Genomic DNA, 21,674 nt, shown 5'->3' on the forward strand with positions numbered 1-21,674 from the left:
GACTTATGCTGCAGTCCTATGCATACTTTCCTGGGAGTAAGCTGCATTGACTATAATGGGACTTACTTCTAATTAGGCATGCCTAGTATTGGGCTGTAAGTTCCACTGTGTCCCATGGGGCTTACTCTCAGGACAGCAAGGCATACCTATCCACAATTTCCTGGAAGTAAGCCCCACTGACTAGAATGTGACTTACTTCTGAGTAGACATGCCTTGGATTGACCCACTGTGTCCCATAGGGCTTTAGAATGTAAGAAGAGCCCCTCTGGATCAGGCCAAAGGCCCATCGAGTTCAGCTTCCTGTATCTCAGTGGCCCACCAGATGCTTCAGGGTACACACTAGACTTTCCCTCAGGAAAGTGTGGCACACCTACGCACACTTCCCTGGGAGTAAGCCCCATTGACTATAGTGGTACTTAGTTCTGAGTAAGGATCTCCTCTATGGAGATCTCCTCTATGGAGGATCTCCTCTATGGAGAATCCTCCAAAGGATCTCCTCTATGGAGAACTCGTGCAAGGAAAGCGCCCTACAGGCAGACCACAGCTGCGATACAAGGACATCTGCAAGAGGGATCTGAAGGCCTTAGGGATGGACCTCAACAAGTGGGAAACCCTGGCCTCTGAGCGGCCCGCTTGGAGGCAGGCTGTGCAGCATGGCCTTTCCCAGTTTGAAGAGACACTTTGCCAACAGTCTGAGGCTAAGAGGCAAAGAAGGAAGGCCCATAGCCAGGGAGACAGGCCAGGGACAGACTGCACTTGCTCCCGGTGTGGAAGGGATTGTCACTCCCGGATTGGCCTTTTCAGCCACACTAGACGCTGTGCCAGAACCACCATTCAGAGCGCGATACCATAGTCTTTCGAGACTGAAGGTTGCCAATACAAAGTTCTGAGTAGACACACCTAGGCTTGGGCTGTAAGTTCCACTGTGTCCCATGGGGCTTACTCTCAGGAAAGGGTGGGCACACCTATGCACACTTTCCTGGGAGCAAGCCCCACTGACTATAGTGGTACTTAGTTCTGAGTAGACACACCTAGGCTTGGGCTGTAAATTCCACTGTGTCCCATGGGGCTTACTCTCAGGAAAGGGTGGGCACACCTATGCACACTTTCCTGGGAGTAAGCCCCACTGACTATAGTGGTACTTAGTTCTGAGTAGACACACCTAGGCTTGGGCTGTAAATTCCACTGCATCCCATGGGGCTTACTCTCAGGAAAGGGTGGGCACACCTACCCACACTTCCCTGGGAGTAAGCCCCATTGACTATAGTGGTACTTAGTTCTGAGTAGACACACCTAGGCTTGGGTTGTTAAGTTTTACTGTGTCCCATGGGGCTTACTCTCAGGAAAGAGTGGGCACACCTACCCACACTTCCCTGGGAGTAAGCCCCACTGACTACAGTGGTACTTACTTCTGCAGACATGCCTAGGCTTGGGCTGTAAGTTCCACTGCGTCCCATGGACCTTACTCCCAGGGAAGCGTGGCACACCTATCCAGAACTGCCTGGGAGTAAGCCCATAGACTAGAATGGGACTTACTTCTGAGGTCTTGGGTGCCCCAGGGCAGGCCTGGCGCCTTAAGTGCTGCTGCCTGGGGGCTTCCCCCCCCCCCCCCATGAAGCCCGCTGGGCAGAGCTGCTGCCTCAGGTGCCCCCCGAGAGGCGCCTTCCCCTTTCCCGCCCTGCACGTGTCCAGAGCGCGCGCGCGCGCGGGGCTGCTTTCCGGCGGGCGAGGAGCAGCGGCTCTCCCGGCCCCGGAGGCCGCCCTTGGCGCTCTGCGTGAAGGAAGGCGGAGCCGGCGCGCACTCGCGTCTCCGGCGGGCGGCGGGGGCCGGGGCAGGGCTGGGTCCCCCTCAGAGGCGCGGCCGGGCGGCTCCGGGCCGTGCGTAAAAGCGCGCGGGGCGCGCCGCTTGGAGAGGGCAGCATGAAGCTGAGTCGGGCGCAGCACCAGGAGATCGCGCGCTTCCTGGGCCGCGTGCCGCCCACCAGGCAGAGCCTCCGCAGGCTGCGCGAGCGCTTCCCCAGGTAGGTGCCCCGCGAGCCGCCACTCCGCCCCTTCGGAGGCGGGCAAGGCGGCGGTGACGAGCCCGGCGCGCCGAGCCCCGCCGGGAGGAGCCTCCGCTCTGGCGCGCCGCATGCCGGCCCTTCCCCCTGCAGGCAGGCGCAGGCTGCGGCCCCCTGCGCGCCTTCCGGGGAGCAAGTCCCATAGACTCGAATGGGACTTGTTTCAGAGTAGGCGTGGGCTGGCAGGCTGCAGTCCAGGGAGTGAGTCCCACTGGTTGTCATGGAACTTGCTTCCGAGTAGAAGTGCCCAGGCTTGGACTGGCAGGCTGCAGTCCTGTGAACGCAAGTCTTTCCTGGGAGTAAGCCCCATGGACTCTAATGGAGCTTACTTCTGAGTAGACATGTATAGGATTGGACTGGCAGGCTGCAAACCTGTGAACATAAGGCTTTCCTGGGAGTAAGCCTACCCAGGCTTGGACTGGCAGGCTGCAATCCTATGCATGCTTTCCTGGGAGTGAGCCTCACTGGACTTGCTTCTGAGTAGACATGCATAGGATTGGGCTGACAGGCTGCAATCCTGTGAACTCTTTCCTGGGTGTAAGCCTCATGGACTATGATGGGACTTCTAAGGAGTAACACACACAAACACACCCGCACCCATCCCACCCAAAGCTGTCAGTGTAGCTGTTTGGGGACACACACACACACACACCACCACCTTCTCACCCCCCCCCCAGTTCCTTAGCTGCTGCAAATGCATGGCTGGCTGCAGAGGTGCCCTCTTGGTAGATTTGGAATGACTCCCACACTTCAGTTTCTGAACTAACGTTCAGCAGCATGAATTACAATCCCGCTGGCATTGGGGGGGAACCGCTTAAGTTTTGTATGCTCCCCCAACACCAGGATAAAGCAGGCCCTCCCCTTTGCCTGTAGATGCAGTCACTCTACCACCCCCACAGCTTTACCCCTCCCTCCCCCCAGCATTGGGGAGCCTGCAAAACTTAATGTTTTGCACCCCTTTTAGGAACGCCAATGACAATCTCCATTTAATATGCAAATAAAGGTTACTGGAGAGAGAGAGAGAGAGAGAGAGAGAGAGAGAGAATCTCCATTTGACTTGGAAAGATAAGAGGGACAATCTGAAAAAAAATTCTCAAATAGAAGAATGGTGATACACTGTGTGTTAAATTACTTTGAATATATGCACCCCAATTTAGTTTCTTTTCCTAGGCTCCTTTCCTGTTCACTCTCCCACCTGTTGCTTCTCTGTAGTTTCAGGAGTATACATGAAGATGGATAGGGGAGTGGCTGAAAGTATAACTGCTAGAGCAGTGTTTCTCAAACGGTGGGTCGGGACCCACTAGGTGCGTCGTGAGCCAATTTCAGGTGGGTCCCCATTCATTTCAATATTTTATTTTTAATATACTAGACTTGATGCTACCATGGTATGTGACTGCATCTGGGGAAGTGTTACATATCTGTACTTTTAACAGGCTACTATGTACATGCTTTTAACAATGATAGTAAATGGGACTTACTCCTAGGTAACTGTGGGTAGGATTGCAGCCTAGAATTGCTAAAAATTTCCCTGCTTGATGATGTCACTTCCAGTCATGACATTACTTCCGTTGGGTCCTGAATGATTCTCATTCTAAAAAGTGGGTCCTGGTGCTAAATGTGTGAGAACCACTGTCCTAGAGGCTTCTTTGGTAATTTATATGAAATTATATAAAGGAGGAGGTTGTCCATGCCTTTGTGTACCTTGGCTCAACGATCTCCGACATTCTTTCTCTCGATACCAAGCTAAACAAACGCATTGGTAAAGCAGCTACCACGTTTTCCAGACTCACAAAGAGAGTCTGGTCCAACAAGAAGCTGACAGAACATACCAAGATCCAGGTCTACAGAGCTTGCGTCCTGAGTACACTTCTGTACTGAAGCGAGTCGTGGACTCTTCGTTCACAACAGGAGAGGAAACTGAACGCTTTCCACATGCGCTACCTCCGACACATCCTCGGCATCACCTGGCAGGACAAAGTTCCAAACAACACAGTCCTGGAACGTGCTGGAATCTCTAGCATGTATGCACTGCTGAAACAGAGACGCCTGCGTTGGCTCGGTCATGTCGTGAGAATGGGTGATGGCCGGATCCCAAAGGATCTCCTGTATGGAGAACTTGTGCAGGGAAAGCACCCTACGGGTAGACCACAGCTGTGATACAAGGACATCTGCAAGAGGGATCTGAAGGCCTTAGGAGTGGACCTCAACAAGTGGGAAAACCTGGCCTCTGAGCGTCCCGCTTGGAGGCAGGCTGTGCAGCATGGCCTTTCCCAGTTTGAAGAGACACTTGGCCAACAGTCTGAGGCAAAGAAGGAAAGCCCATAGCCAGGGAGACAGACCAGGGACAGACTGCACTTGCTCCCGGTGTGGAAGGGATTGTCACTCCCAAATCGGCCTTTTCAGCCACACTAGACGCTGTGCCAGAACCACCATTCAGAGCGTGATACCATAGTCTTTCGAGACTGAAGGTTGCCTACATCAGTATATGAAATATACTACTGACATATTTCATGGATTTTCTGTTCCTCTCTACAGACACTTTTATTTGAGCATAAAATAAGTAGCCATCTCCTAATTGTCATTTTAACTTCGTGTACTATAATTGATTAACTTCGTGTACTCGTATTTTAGCTTTGTGTACTATAATTGAACTTGGGGCTACAACGCTTTAAATGAGTGGTCCATGCTGTCCTTACATTTTGATTTCTAAAGAAAAAGCTGTGAGGGAGCTCCAAATTTGATTGCAGTGCTGGGGATGAAGGTGTTTAACCCTCGGCCTCTGTGCTGTGTTTGGCCATCTCAGATGTCATCTGTCAAACTGATGTTTTTCCCACTGGGGAAAAATACAGGTGCCTGTATATAATCTGTATATATTTTCCCTCCCATGTATATATTTTCCTTCACATTGCAATGAGGGTGGGGTAACTGACAGAGTAACTTAGGATGAGAAAACAACGCAGGGGAAAAGATTAAAGAACCCTTCTTTGTTGCTGCTCCAATCAAATTTGGTGCAAGTAGTGACTGTCTTTGTCCAGAACTTTTGTTTTTTATGTCAGCAGAGCAAATAATTGGGAATCTTGCATTGTGTGTCAAATGTTCTTTACCTTCGACCAGTGATGGCGAACCTGACACTCATGTCAAAGTTGACCCACCACAAAGTTTTGGGTGACAAACCAGCATTCACCAATACCTGACAACTGTTAAAGTCCAAGGTGCAGGCGTGACTGTTTCTCCCCTACCCTCTCCTGCCCACACGCTTGCAGATCTGACTGGCAAACACCCCTGCTGACAACCCACCAGAGGCTTCTCACCCAGTCCTGCAAATACACTGCCCTTCCTCCAGCTGCAGGCTTTAGGAGCTGCCACACCAACCTGCCAGAGGCTTCTCACCTATCTACCTACTTACAGGAGTTCCACTCACAGCCTCTTCCGGGGAGGGGAGGTCTTCTCTTTGAAGTGAATGGGACCAGCATGTGCTTTTCAGTGCCCACTGCTCCTGCATTTCAGAGAGAGCCTGACCTCTCAGTAAATAGGGGAGCCAGTGTAAATGAATTCATGATCGATTCAGAAGGAGAGAACCCCCAGGGGGTTCCAGGAACCCCCGCGGATACGGAAACCTGCAGATAATGAAATCCACAGGTCTCAGGGCTCTGTAATGTGGAGGTTTCAGGGTTTCGGAGCCCTATAATCCGGAGGATGTTCTGAGGTAAACTGTGCATGGCTTCCCCAGCCTTTGAAAGGCCTTAGAAGGTCACTTCAGTTTTGCGGAAAAAAAGGATGTAAGTTCTTAAAAGGCCTTTGGGGCACCAGGGCCTTAGGAAGTTGCAGAGGCATTCGCAGGCATTCTGTAGGCCAGGGAGGCTTCATGCTGCCTTCTTTATGCTGCGTCCTCCTTCAGAATAGTCTGGAGGCATCGCCTCTGGAGGGTCCATATGGGTCCATCCCACGGGTTCAGGGGTCTGTGGATACTGAAATGCATGGGTCCTGAATTGACAGGTACAGCAGACTCACTGTATACCACTTTTCAACTAAAACATTCACAAAGCGGTTTAGAGAGCAAATCAAATAACTAAATGGCTCCCTTTTCCAAAAGGGCCAAAAAGGTGCTGAAGAACACCAGCAATGGCCAGTAGAAAAGTACACTCTGCTGGGGTGAAAAGGACAGTTATTCTTTTGCTAAATATAAGGGAGTGCTTTTTGGGAAAGAACCTCTTTGCCCAGTTGGCAAGGTAACTTGTATGGTATACGTTTTGAGACTTTTGCTTTTGTTGTTGAGTTAGCAACTTTATGGTTTGCTGCAGAATGTCTGAGGAGATTAAAATGTATCCCATTCATTATTAGTATTTTTTCTTTCATGGCTGATTGTGTCCATTTATTATGTATTGATGATCTGTTTGATGTATTCAGATAGCAGAAGGGCATTATTTGCAGATGACGGCACATATCATGTCAGAAAATATGCAGGTGAACAAGCCATTAATGAAGTTTAATACTATAATGGAAATGCCGAAGTAGACTGTGTGTGGTGGTTTGTTCCTGGGATTGTATCTATGGCAGATGTTTAGCACTGGGACCCACTTTTTTAGAACAAGAATCTGTCAGAACCCACCAGAAGTGATATCATGACCAGAAGTGACATCATCGAGCCGGAAAATTTTAACAATCCTATGCTGCAATCCTACCCTCACTTACACAGGAGTAAGTCCCATTTACTATCATTGTTAAAAGCATATGCATAGTAGCCTATTAAAAGTACAGAGCTGTAACATTTCCCCAGATGCAGTCACATACCATGGTAGAACCAAGTCTAATATATTAAAAATAAAATATTGAAATGAATGGGGACCCACCTGAAATTGGCTCATGACCCACCTAGTGGTTCCCGACCCACAGTTTGAGAAACACTGATCTATGGTTTTTAGTGAATATTTGGGTCTGTGCAGCAAGGATGGACCTTCCCTCCGAGACCTATGGGGAGGGAAGGATAATCTTCCAGGAGGGACCTTGATGAGCCATAGATGACAACACTACCTTTTTGTTACTTTTTTGTCTGGGCCTGTCCTGGGACCTCTGACTACTGTACTGGGCTTATTGCTTTATTGATTATCTTCTTTAGTGATAATCAATTAAAAATTGTAATTTTCCTTTTCTTGATGAGTAATATATTTTTTAAAATCCCTGATACAAATTCTGCAGATGTTGATCCCTATCTGGAGGATTGGGGCAAATGATTCAGTTACACATAGGAGTGCCCTTGATCTGTGGACTCAGGCTATCCACAGACCTGGAAAAGTTTTAGAATAAGGATAAATAGTGATCTGGTATACATGCAGCTCAACCTTTTGCTGTTACTTTGTAAAATAATCTGTTTTCTTCTCCCTAGTGCAGCAGTTTTCAAATTTTTTGGTCTTCAGAGCCATTTACTCCGGAGTCTCTGGGGTGTCCTGCCAGAGTATTTGTGGGGAGCCCTAGAATGATGGTGCATGTGGACTCATGCAGCCCCAAGCAGATGACAGCCATTTTTGGTGTGCTCATGGAGCTTCTGAGGGAGGGTTTGGGAAGCCCCAGGGCTTCTAGGAGCACACTTGGTCTAGGACAGGGTTCTCCAAACTTTTTGGCCAGAGGGCCGCATCAAATATCTGGTGTGGTAAAAAAAATTTAAACATAAAATTTAAACCAGAAAAAAATTTAAACATAAAATTTAAATAAATAAATTAGAGATGGAACTTAGATGAGTGAATAAGTGAATGAATGGGCTCATTCATTCAACCTCTCTGGTCCTCTGAACACACTCCAGACAGAACCATAGCACAGCTCTGGTCGTGTTAAGTTGAGTGGGCCAGAGCCTTTCAGGGGACAAGAGGCTGGCTGCGGGCCGGATAGAGGCTGTCCACGGGCCACATCTGGCCCCTGGGCCGGGGTTCGGAGACCCCTGTTCTAGGAGAACAGAGAAACGCTGTTCTGTACGTTTGGAGTATATACCTATCCACTTAAGTAACCATACAGTTTTTGGAGTAGGCTCTGGCTCACAAAAATGTATACCATATTATTAAGAATATTTATATACTGTTTTTCTAGAAAAGTAGTTCATAAAGTGGTTCATGTAGCAAAATAGAGCAATTTGTGCAATATGCAGCATAATCCTATGCATGTTTACTCAATAATAAGTCCCATTGTTTTCACTGGGGCTTACTCTCGGGTAAGTATTTATGTAAGGTTGCATCCTTTAGTTCTTAAGGTAGTGTTCTTTTAGTGCAAGCCATTCAAATAGATGTCTTGCACTAAAAATCCTTATCTTGTCATCTCGGTTTGCTTATATTAAATTATGATACTGAGCAGAATGGATCTCTTATCCTGATAGTACTCTTGAACAAACATTAAAATAAAATGAACAAACTCTTCCAGTTTGTTTGCATATCTAGCAAATATTTTGTATTTTAGTGTGAAAGCACCATGGCTTACCTTCTAACAATAAGAAGCATAGGTAACTTAAAAGTATTTTGTTAAAAGTGTTGTGAATACATCTTAAAAATCTGGCTCTCACACAGTACTGATTTGAGCCAATAATTTGTTTTGAGGCCATTATTGCTCCTGTATTTTTTGTATGATAGTGGATATTCTATATTCCAGGTTCTTAAAAAGTAATTATTAAACATGGCCTAAATATTAGTGTGTTTTTAGTTTGGTTTTCTCATGCTTTAGTGGAATTCCGTCCAATTTTAGTATTCTCAAAAATTCACTTCAGTTGAGATTTTGATAATATGAAAATGTATTTTAAAACTAAATAATCAAAGTCAGGTGATAGATTAAATAAAAAAACTTAATCCTTGTTTTAGTTATAATTTATTAGGTGGAAAAAAGCCATGAATATTCTGGGAGGCAGAATTTGTTTCCTATCATTGTGTACACTTACCCATTCACAGAATGGAAAATTTGTGGAAATGTTCAATTCTGTCTTGAGTACCGTATTTTTCGCTCCATAAGACGCACCTGACCATAAGACGCACCTAGTTTAGAGGAGAAAAACAAGGAAAAATATTCTGAACCAAATAGTGTAATAAAATATTTAATAAACTATAACAGAATAACATTTGAACCATGTAAAATGAACAGCAGTCAACAGTGGCATTAAGAACCATTATCACTGTCATTAACAAGTGGAGAGACTTAAAGGTTTGAGCACTCTAGTTTTCTGGAAACACCAAGAACTCATCATCGCTAGAGTCAGAATTAATGAAGCTCACAAAAGCAGGTGCACGCAAATAGGGGATCACATTATCTTTCTGCTACAATGATGTTCTGCCAAATTCCAATCCACTGGGCCTCGTGCCTACTTAAGGCTGATCAGTCCCCCTTGTGCAACTCACCAGTGCAGCAAGCAAAAGTGAGTCCAGTTCCAGTCCACAGATGCCAAGTAAATCAGTCCTATCATTCAGAGTTACCAAATCAGAGTCCAGAGCCAATAAGCCAAATTACAGTCCAAGGTCAGGTTCCAGGTAGGTCAGTTAAATCCATCAGGGTATCCAAGTCCAGTCACAATCCACAGTCAGATTCCAAATTCAATAAACCCAGTCAGTCTCCTCCCCTACCTCCAACCTGCACTCCTTCAAAACCCACAAACCCTTTCCGCCTCTGGTACTCCTTATATCCCTGAGGGCCCTATTGCCTTCCAGTGGCTGCAGCTGTGCAGCACACTCTGCTGGATGCCCAGGCCTTACCCTTAAAGGGGCCACTGCTGACACCACATCTACCTCCTCACCAGATCTTCCTGGATTCCAATACAAGGGGGGGGGGAGCAGATCTCTATACAGACCAGTGCAAAAACAGGGGAAAGGTGTGGGGGAGGTAAGATCTTTGTATAGGCATCACAGCAAGACCAGTGCAAAACCCCTTGCACACAGAACCAACAGATGGAAGTGGGGGGGGGGCGCAGATCTCCATACATACCAGTGCAAAAGCAGGGGGAAAGTGTGGGGCAGGTAAGATCTCTGTATAGGCATCACAGCAAGACCATTGCAAAACCCCTTGCACACAGAACCAACAGATGGAAGTGGGGGGGGGCGCAGATCTCCATACATACCAGTGCAAAAGCAGGGGAAAGGTAAGTCAGCCCCAGTAGAGCCAATGGGGCTCACTCCCAGGGTTGAGTGGACGGGAGAAAAGCCTGCCAGCGCCTCCTCTCCCAGGGAGGAGCCTGTCTCAGTCCCTGGGCTCCCTGGACTCACTCCCTAGGCTCGTTCCCTGGGCTCACAAGCCTGCCAGGGGCTCACTCCTAGGGATGCGTGGACAGGAGAGAAGCCCGCGATTGACTCATTTCGCCTGGAGATGGACTGGTAGCTCAAGGATCGACATAATGAGCACCCCTGCTCTAGGGTCTTGCTCAGCAAGACTGCCATCCCACCCATGCTTTCCTGGGAGTGAGCCCCAGTGACTCTGAGACTTCTGAGTAGACACCTGGGCTTGCCAAGCGAGCCTGCCACCCCACCCCCGCTTTCCTGGGAGTGAGCCCCAGTGACTCTGAGACTTACTTCTGAGTAGACACATGGGCTTTCGCAGCGAACCTGCCATCCCACCCACCCACCCCCGCTTTCCTGGGAGTGAGCCCCAGTGACTCTGAGACTTACTTCTGAGTAGACACGCGGGCTTGCTCAGCAAGACTGCCATCCCACCCACACTTTCCTGGGAAGCCGAGCAGAGCGGGCAGGGGACGGGGCCAGGGGCGGAGGTTTTTTTTTGCAGTATTCGCTCCATAAGACGCACACACTTTTCCCCCCACTTTTTTGGGGGGAAAAAGTGCATCTTATAGAGCGAAAAATACGGTATATCTCTCAAATAATATGCCTTAAAATAAAATGAAAATATTGTATCTGTATTGAGATGAGAAATTGCCAATAATGATACAAATCCTGATGGTCTTATGATAAATGCAGCTGTCTTTTAGGAAATGGCCTAAAACCACCAACTCTCCTTCGAAAGCTTCTGATGCCTTTTAAATCAAATTAATCTTGAAGCTTCTTGGGACAATTCAGCATAGGCAGAACTTTCCTGTCTATAGCTTTTGATGGCATGAAACTGATGCTGATATTTAAACTGTCAGACAAAGTACAACTTTATGGAATATGCCAAGAAAGAGCCCTCCTCGAAGAAAAGGGAAGCCTAAATGTTATGAGTAGAATTGAGCAGAAACTTGCAGTGCTGAACACAAAGTCCTGATCCTAGACATGACTCAGTTGAAAGTTTAATACCATGCACAACTTCAACTGGAGTAAACAGGCTCCAATAGTATACACAAAATCCAATCTCAGGAAGTGTAGTATGATCTGTTGAGAATTATAGCATGAATCTTAAGGACTCGTTCTAAAATTTTGGCTTTGTTTTATGACTGTGTTCTACTGACCAGACTGCTGCTATATGAAGGAGATTATAATATGCAAATAGCACCCATAACAAAAAGTTTGGATATAAAACATTTGAAAGCGACACTTGTAGAAGTCAGCCTCCCCATTCCTATCAAAACCTTTGAGCAGTGGTTCCCAAACTTTCCATATGTTATATAGGGTTTTTTGTGAGGATTCCACAGCTCCCCTGGCTGTTTTCTGCAGCTCCCTGCGGAACCATGGCTCAGAGTTTTGGAGCCATTGCCTTTGAGCAAGATGTGCCTTTCTTGTGGTTTACCTCTCCTTGCTTGACACCCCCCCTGCACTCATCACATCCTGTCGGCTGGCAAGGATATCCCAACTCTCAGCATTTTCAGGGGACTTAGAGACTTTGATAGATAGGAGGGAGTGAAGGTGTCCTCATTGACCATAACATGGATGTATGCTGCAGGAGGTGATTGTGACATTGCTGACAGGGAGTGGACTGCAGAGGACTACCTTGGTGGCCATTTTTGTATCTGTTCTTACATTTCTGGTACTTCATTAAACTTCAGGACTTCGCTTCACTAATGCTTGTAACATAAGGGCAGGAGTATCTTTTTGAGGGTTTATTCTTTCCTATTAAAATAGGTGGAGCCTATTTATCAGTGGATTTTACATCCGTGGGACTGGCTCAACACGGGTACACTGGACCTGCGTTGAGCCAGACTCGGATCCACCTGAGCCCTCTGAAGGAGACTCGAGCTGCGCTTCGTAGGGCTTAAGGGCATGAAGATTGCAGATTTGATTATCCGTGATATTGGGTGTCAGCAAGGGGTCAGAGAAAGGAGTACCCATGGATACTGAGGCCCCCCTGTAGTTTGTTGTGTTATTTATCCTAGAGAATACTGCACTTGCTCCCAATGTGGAAGGGATTGTCACTCCCGGATTGGCCTTTTCAGCCACACTAGACGCTGTGCCAGAACCACCTTTCAGAGCGCGATACCATAGTCTTTCGAGACTGAAGGTTGCCAATACAACTAAGGCTACAGTTCTTATCATCATATCTTCCTACAGGGATACGAATAGTAATGACCTAATGTGACACTAAGTTTCTTCTTAGCTGGAACCGCTTCTATCCAAAAATGTTGGAGGTGTTGGCAGACTTGTGAGGAATAGTCTCTAATGTTCTATCTACAGATACAGTCCTACACGTTAGTCCAAGGGTGTCAAATATAAAGACTGTGGGCTGAATGTGGCCTCCAGAAGCAATTTATCCACCCCGTTATAATTAGATGATCATATCTTGAAAATATGAACAAGATTTGCGCATTTTCTCATCTGTCATTTGCAACTGATGAGTTTCTATCAGAGAACAATGAGTTTACTTCTGACCTTCATTTGCTTAATGATGTCACTTCCTGTTTAATGATGTTACTTCTGGCCCGCAGCAGGCAGCATAGTATGAATGCTAATTTTGACCCTCTGTATGAAACGAGTTTAACAATCCTGGGTTAGACCATGTCTTCCTTTCAAGCCCATATTTCAGTTTATGTACATAATATCAAGTACATTTTTAAAAAAATTTAGTTGTTGCTCTGCCATGTCATCATGTTTCTGGCTCATCTTTCATTCTTTTAGTGGAAAGTTTATATTCCCCCCCCCCCCCATATTCTAGAATATCACATGTCTATCCCACCCTTCCTCCAAGAAGCTCAGGGTAGTGGACATGGGATTAGAACCCATTTCTTTTTAAAACACATGCATGAAGTAGATTGGGTTGAGAGATAAAGACTTGCACAATGTCCCTCAAGGAGTTTAATGGCTGAGAGGGGAGTCTGAACCCCAGCTTAACATTCTCTCTTTTTTTTAAATACAGTATACTATACTAGCTCTCAATACTTGCAGATGTAGCACTGTTTTGTCCACTCACAAGTAGCTCCAGCAGACAACGAACCATACCATACCATTGTGTTCACCGTAGTCTACATTGCATATTTTCAAAGCCCTGCTTAGTCTAGGCATTGATTTGTATGAATTTGCTTGGAAATCTCATCAAGTTACCAAATACAACTTAGTAGCAGTTCAGTAGTTGAAATCATTCTGATTACGTGTGCCTGCTTTAGCAAGCTAATGAAAAAGTTGAAAGGAGATGGGAGATACCCTGCTTACTGGTCGTTTATATGGAATACCATCATTTATAAAAGTGATATTATATAGTTTGTTTTGCCAGTAACATTTATAGCAAAAGCTAATAACTAAAATATTACTTGCTTTTCAAGCTACATTGAACTAAGCTGGCAAATGGACTGTGACTGGAAGAAGATCTTAATCATTAGGAGCTTGAAAAGGTTTCTGTATCCTGAAATGTGTATTGCACTCTTGTTTATTATTAATACAGGTGGTGCCTCAATATCCTTGAGGGATCCATTCTTTGGAACCCCTGCAGAAACCGAAAACCACGGACAACCAAATCCACAGTTTCAGTGCCTTTAAACCCTCCACTGTGCTCCGGTTGCCTTTGGAGGGGTTGCTGAAGCCTACAGAGGCAGTGCATGTCTGAACTGCGGCCTCTGCAGACATCAGAATGGATCTTACAGGCAAAACCAGTTACTTTCAGTTTCCCTTGGGAAAGCCGTCCCCAGGACTCATAATGCCTTAAAAGGCATTGAAATGTCACTTCTGGTTTCCTGAGGGATACTGGAAGTAACCGTTTTTGCCTGTAAGAGCCATTCTGCAGAAGCCGCAGGTGGATGTGGAAAACTCTTCAGAGCTTCAGTCACCTTTGGAGGGTTCAGGTTGGGCCAAGTTTAGCCCAATGTGGGTCCAGGGAACCTATGTTGAGCCAGTTCTGCGGATATAAAATCTGCAGATAAAACAGGCTCAACCTGTAGTTTCAACAAGAATGTTTCTACAGTCTTAGTAATGTGTATCTCCTGCCTTACTGTCTTCAGATAAGAAACATGGTGCAAGTGGAACTGTAGATACCACCATGCAGTATTATCGAAATCAACACAAGCAATTCTCCTGAGCCCAAATATCTTTAGAAGACTTTGATGTGGTTCACACCCTTCCTTCATTTTTAGTGCAAACCAGCTACTTGAATACCTTCCATGCAAGTATCAGCAGGGCTTGTACAGGAAGCAAAGCCCTGTGATTTACACAGGGATTGTAAGGCAATGTATTGCTAAAACTTTAGCAAACTTAAGAAGTATCTGAACATTGAAGAACAAGGAGGTGGCAGTGGCAAGAAGGGAAGGGAATGGGGTGGTTTTGTACTTTTAAAAAACATGTGGAAAATTTGGTTGCAACCAGGTTGGAATCTGGCTTTGGCTGGGTCTGATAAAAATTGTCCTGGGGCCTTCACCCCCATAGGTATGTCTCTAGTGATCCCACTGATGTCACAGTAGAACATACATGAGGGTTCTCCTCCATCTTTTGTGTGTGTGTGTGTGTGTGTGTGCGCGCACACACACAAAGTTTATTTATTTATTTATTTTTATTTGTTTGTTTTGTATTCCGCCTTTCTCCCCGAAGGGCACCCAAGGCGGCTTGGGTTTATTTATTTTATAAGTTTATTTATTTATTACAAATACAGCTAAGGAAAATGGGTTAAATTTAGGACTGGGACTACATAGGTTACACATGAGGATATTGGCCATAGATTACAACATGTCTTAATCCAAAAAAGAAATCAACAACAACTGAAAAGAAAATAGTCATTGATACAAAAATTATCATATTGGTCATTATACTAATTGATTATTTAACTAAATAAACAATATTGTTTAACTAAAATTATTTATCCAGTCATAAAAAGGCTTCAGATTTTGCACATACAATGTTCTTGCTGCTATACCGATATGTACAATAAAATGTTTCTTATAGTGGCCTTCAATTTCTGATAGCACATTTAAGAGGAATATTTCTGGTTTGAATGCTACTACACAATTCAATATCTCTTGTAACAATATATATCATTTTCCAATATTTCTTTACTTTCCACAGTCCATCACATATAATAAAGAATTCTCTCAATCTCTTTGCATATCTAACAGTTATTTGATCACCCAGGGTACATTTTTGCTACTTCATCTGGAATTAAATATCATCTATAAAACAATTTATATAAATTCTCTTTAGAAGATACCGCTTTAATTATCTTAATACCACTTTAATTATCTTAATATTTGTGTTCCAACTTTGTTTTCATTTACATCTGCTTTGATTTGACATAATTAATGGAATACTCCTCACTTCTGAGGAGAATTCAATCCATTAATATCTATAAAAAAAATTTCCAATTGTAATTCAGCCATTTTCACTTCCTGTCTTAGTATTTTCTTTGTTTTCTGTCTTGTTGATATTTTCCTTCTTGCTCCTTCAACTCCTTCTTCCTCTTAATTCTCTTATTTCTTGATCCCTCTCTTATCTTCTTCCATTTTCTCCATTTTATTCTTTTTGAATTTAATCCAAAGATGATTCTTCTTGAAAGGACGCGCTCTCTTTCTCTGAGAGTTCCCTCTTTTTCTTCCTGAAAATTCTGAGTTCTAATAATAAATACTGCTTTTTCCATCTCCTGTCTCATTACAAAAATCTCCAATTCTGTAGTTTCATCTGACATTTGGTCCGTTCTTTTTTCTGTTTCCTCCATACTTTTCTTTGTTTGTCTGTTTGTCAGGGAGGAGTTTATTTGCCTCATTTGTTCAGATAGTTTTCCAACCTCTTGCTTCATTTCACTTCTGAATTCTCACAACATATCCATTAATGAGGTCTGGCTTTCGCTAACATCCTTTAAATTTTTTGATGTCATTCTTATCAGTATCAAATCAAGCCGATATAACTCTTGCTATAAAAAAGAAAAACAAAATGGTCCAACAATTAAATAATCAACCAAGTCTCATTATCTTATTTCACCTTCTTGTAAGGCTAATTCCCAAAGTTTATATCTAAAAGGAATGTCAATAATCCACTTCAAGTCAATATCGGTGTCCAAACATTCCAAATTAAGTTAGTATACCTTTTATTGTTCAGGCCTTAGTCAAGCCTTTTGCGGCAAAAACGAAAGTGAAAGTTATTCCATCCTTTAAAGATTAATTGTTAATTTCTTTTCCATGCATACCATTCCAGCAGGGTAATCCTTTATCTTCCTTTATTTACTTTTCTTCCAATCATCCTTGTTACAAAAAAGAAAAAAAAACTGCTCCAGCAGGGGCTTCTTTAAATCCACATTCGCTCTTTTTCCCCTCTGGGTGGCTGCAAGCCAATATAAATAATCTTAAAGTTGTCTTCCCCTCCTTCCAAGCTCTTGATTGCAATTCTTTTTATAGGCTTTTAATGAACTGGTTACTCACAGTTAAAGGCTTTGTTCGCTTTCATGTTTATCTAGGCTGTGGGCGGGGGGGAGTCCTCAGCTGTCCGAATCATCTCCGAAGATAGCGTCCGGGATACGATGTGATTCAGCACAGAGCAATTGGGGGAGGGGGAAATATCTCTGAAACTGCCATCTCAAGAGACTTCCCTATTCAAGTTCTCAGCCTTCGTTCCTTCTTCTTGGCAACAAAGAGCACCTCATTGTTGAGGTCCTTGGAAGACACATCTATTTAGCAGTTGTCATCCCCCCGGAGCCCTCCAAGGTTCCGTGCTACTTCACTGAGTGTTAACTCTGCCCGCCAGGTTCTTCTCCATCTTAATTAGTAAGATTTTGTTCAACCATTGTAGAAAAAGCAGACTCTTGATACTTTTGATCTGGACAATCTTCAATTTGTATTTGTTGAAATAAGGTAATTAACAGTCCAGTCCTAAACTGTGATGGAATAGGCAGGCCAACTGGCCTGTGCCATATCCAGTTCAGGTTAGGAGGTGGCTGCTGTGCAATTTGGAGTAAGGGAATATATTTCCCCTTACCCCATGTCACATGGCAGCCACCCCTGTGGGGCTGATCAGATCTGCGCCAGCAAAATCACTGGCACAGGTCTGAGCAGCTTAGTGTAAAGCCAGACTGGACTAGAGGGGGGTTAGCATCTGGCCTAAGTGCTGGAGGCAGATCCAACCCCCTCCTGGGCCCACTCTGTCCTCTGGTCCACCCTCCCCTGCCTGAAACACCCCTGTTCTGTTCTTCTGCCACCTTCTCCAACCTCCCTGTGCTGGCTGCCATTAGCCAGCGCAAATCTACTGACCTGAGTCTGGCATGGGGAGGATGATGTGCGTCCTTTCGCTGGGTTCCCCAACTCTGGAGTAGTTGTGAACATGCTTTGTGGCATATTTGCATCACTCCCAGGCTGTTGCAAGAGACTTGCACCGAGTGCAGACTTAAGATTGTGCTCTATATCAGGGTTCTCCAAACTTTTTGGCCAGAGGGCCGCATCAAATATCTGGCACGGTTTTGAGGGCCAAAAAAAATTTAAATATAAAACTTATATAAATAAATTAAAGATGGAAGTTAGATGTGTGAATAAATGAACGAATGGGCTCATTCATTCAACCTCTCTGGCCCTCATAACACTGTCCCGGCACAATCAGAGCACAGTTCTGGTCATGTTCAATTGAGTGGACCAGAGGCTTTCAGGGGACAAGAGGTTGGCCGCGGGCTGCATAGAAGCTCGCTGCGGGCCACATCTGGCCCCCGGGCCGGGGGTTGGAGACCCCTGCTCTAAATTGCTGTTCGGTTCCAGGCATTCTTGAATTAAACTCATTTTCTTGACCTATTTCAATCTGTTTTGTAATTGAGACTCCCATAGTAGGCTGTGTCAGTGGACCTGCCTGTAGAGTAGGATGGAGGAATATGAGCTTAATAATAGGTTTTTGAGTGATTTTTTACTCAATGATAGTCAGATACATCTTTGGGTTGGACATACTTTGTTATGACTCAGATCCATGGTCTAATTTTATGAAGCAGTGTTGTGGACTATAGAGAATAAAAATTTTCTAAAGACTTTAGGGAATAAGATTTCAGTCCTATTTCCCAACGGAACTTAAAAGTTTTAGAACATGTTTCAGTATGCTGATAGCAGCCAGTTTTTAAATTCTCCCACCATACTAGTCACCACCCTAGGTGTGTCTGAACTGTTTTGGGTTGGATGAGAGAAAATTAACAAGCTAGAAAAAAGAGATATTGATGGTCTGTGGCCCCATGCGGGGAGACAATCTGATTATTCTAGATAGGATCACATACAGTTTGAGAGTACTATTTAAATTTGCCTTTGTTCCAGAGTATGATATTAGCAGATGTGGTGAGGAATCCCTTTTACTCCCATTACTGGTATACATTTTTAAATAATAGATATTCATAGTAGATATATGTTCTAAAACTTTCTTCTTGATAGTGATTCCAAATTCTGTACTGAGTTGTGCAGGTATGATTTTTTTTCTTTTTGTGTATAGCTTTCTCTGTTCACGTATAGTGTTTTTTGATACTGATAACCTGTTCTACTAATAATCTGAAATAATTTATCTTGAAACAACCTTGATGTCATAACCTAGACAGATGTCTTCAGGTTTAAAAGGCCAAGAGCACTGGCCACTAGAGATTTAACTCTGTCCATATGCAATTATTGGTTGTTATTTAAAAAAAAAAATATTATGTTCTCACAACCTTATCTGTGGACTTCAGTACAAAAGTTGTAATTTTGTAATACAGTTCAGGGACAACTATTTATGGTGTCTGAATGCAGCATAGATTTGTTAGCTTCCAGGGTTATGGGATTCAGCATATTGTGGCAAAAAAAATTTATTCATGTGACAGCTTTTTGAACAATCATATTCTGTGCTAAATTACAATGGCACAATAAATTGCTGAATACACTGTCTGCTGCATATGACCTCACCATGAAAAATTTGATGCATTAGAGTAGGAAAGGTTGGAATATATCAACCTTAGTTGACAAGGGACTTTGAATGTTGACCTAATACAGATGACCTTTGTGTGCAATAAAAGTGAGTTTAATCTCCAGGTCAAGGTTGAGGTGAATGGCAGGGCAAAATAGGGATGGTTTTAGTAGGTTTAACTGGGACCTACCTAGTAAGTAAGGAAAGAAATAGAAATGTTGGGTGCTGTTTGCTTGTTTACCATTTGTAGCTAGAGTGGACTCATCTGCTGTACCAGAATTCTCATGGCTGATAATGCTGTATTCAGATCTGTTATAGGATGGCAGGTGTTACCAAAGTGTGCATGCATTTTTTCCCTATAAATCAGCCTAAAATGAGTAGGAAACATTAACTAATAGGTAGTTAAGGGATGCTGTCTCCCCTCTAAATAATCCATTTATTTGAGAAGTAAACCTTTCTTCTCAGACTTGTAGACATCGTAGTCTAGTGTTTCTCAAACTGTGGGCCAGGACCCACTAGGTGGGTCGCAAACCAATTTCAGGTGGGGCCCCATTCATTTCAGTATTTTATTGATGCTGAAACTTGATGCTCCTGTGGTATGTGACTGCATTTGGCGAAATGTTACACATCTGTACTTTGAACTGGCTACTATGTATATGCTTTGAACAATGATAGCAAATGGGACTTACTCCTGAGTAAGCGTGGGTAGGATTGTAGCCTAGCACTGTTAAAAAATTTTCTACTTGATGATGTCACTTCTGATCAATGCATCACTTCTGGTGAGTCCTGACAGATTCTTATTCTAAAAAGTGGGTCCTGGTGCTAAATGTTTGAGAACCACTGGTCTATATACTTTCCTGCAGGAGTAAAATTAAAAGTAACTGTATTTTATTGTGTGTGGTGTGAGTAAAATAGCAATATATTTTAAGACCTTTATTTTGCTAATATTCTTCATCATAAAAAGAGTATCTCAAGTATTTGCTGAGAAAGTGATATCCATTTTATGCCTACAAAAAACAAAAACAAAAAAAACATTGGTTGCACAATAAGGGCTTGATGTTTTGTTGATCAAATGTTATTTAAAGATTTAACCTAACAAAAGAATGCTTGTGATTTCTTTCTCAGTCTACCTTCAATGTGGCTAGAACTAAAGTATTCGTATTTCAACAGCCATTGGTTTTAAATGGAACACTAACTTCTTAACCATAGAAAGGCAAGGCTCTTATTCCTTTCTTTCCAGCCAACGGGAAAAAAAGTTAGAGACTTTAATGGAAAGAACCTCTACTCCTTTAATAGAGCCTGCAAAATATATTCTCCAGGACTGATCAGCTCTGAAAGCTCTAGAGGTTTGATGATTGGAATGGCAGGAAATCACGCTTTCAGGACATAACGAATTGCCTGGACCATCCATCATTTGTTAGCATGCGCTGAAATGCCGGGTTTCTGTGCAGAGGCCTGTGATTTAGTAAATACTTTGGAGATGAATAGAGCTTGCACACAAGGGAAGATATTGCTGTCCTTCAGCCAGCCTTAGACACAGATTCCTGCTGAGAAGGCCGTCTGACGGCAGCTCATCAGTAACTGGCCTGTCACACTCTCTGATGCCCACCAACCATCCCCAGTATATTAAATGCATTTTTAATATCTGCTTCAGTAGATTTAATGAAGAAAATTTTGTTTCTGTACTCTGATCACTGCTTCCTCGAGTGTTTTAAACCACTGACTGTAGCATGCCCAGGAAAAAGAGCTGGGGCATCCAAGAGTTGATTGAAAGATAAACCTAAGCACCATCACATAAGCCAAAAAATGTTTTTCATTGGATAATCTTGTTACAACAAGGATGCCTAAAAAAATTCATAATACTAAATGTCTGCTTGTTTGGTTACTACTGTATAGCTTCATTGCGTGATAGTCTGATGGGTGAGATGCAAACATTTCAGCCCTGTCTTAGTGGACTGATTCATCAGTAAAATATGCAAATATGTTTGAACAAAGTGGTCCACTCTTGTCTTTCCCACTGTTATGAGAGCTGGATGGATAAGTATGGACAGATCTTACTTTCATCAGTAAAATATTTTGCAAGGATATCAACAAGAAGATTTTGGCTGTAATTCTAAGCACACCTATAGCATGGCAATTTTCAGCACACTTACCAACAAGCAAGTCCCACTAAACACAGTGGGATATACTTCCAAATAAACATATATAGGATTACACTGTACTCTAGTTTCATTGACATTGATGGGATTTTCATCGCCAGTTGTTTGTTGTTGCTGTCTCTTTTGTTTTTTTTTATAATTGTATAACTTTTAGATCAGAGAACCCTTTTTCATTTATTTTGCTTTGAAAACCATTTTGTTAACTTCTCAAAAAAAAAAAAAAATTCCAGGTGTTTGAAAATGGTGTTATTTACCATTTCGAAAGTAAACCC

The 21,674-nt window shown here is 43.7% G+C and overlaps 1 protein-coding gene across 2 annotated transcripts in view; it reads left to right on the forward strand.

The window, feature by feature from the left end:
• Positions 1–1,736: 1,736 nt before the first annotated feature.
• The window catches only part of CDIN1 (CDAN1 interacting nuclease 1), a 176,182-nt gene continuing 156,244 nt past the window's right edge, over positions 1,737–21,674 (forward strand). For both annotated transcript variants that reach the window (XM_066632359.1, XM_066632369.1), the window contains exon 1: positions 1,737–2,021. In XM_066632359.1, coding sequence (XP_066488456.1) covers positions 1,921–2,021 — 101 coding nt within the window. In that variant the 5' untranslated portion in view covers positions 1,737–1,920. The remainder of the gene's footprint in view (positions 2,022–21,674) is intronic.

This window comes from Tiliqua scincoides, chromosome 1 (genome assembly GCF_035046505.1).
Source record: "Tiliqua scincoides isolate rTilSci1 chromosome 1, rTilSci1.hap2, whole genome shotgun sequence".
Classification (NCBI taxonomy): Eukaryota; Metazoa; Chordata; class Lepidosauria; order Squamata; family Scincidae; genus Tiliqua; species Tiliqua scincoides.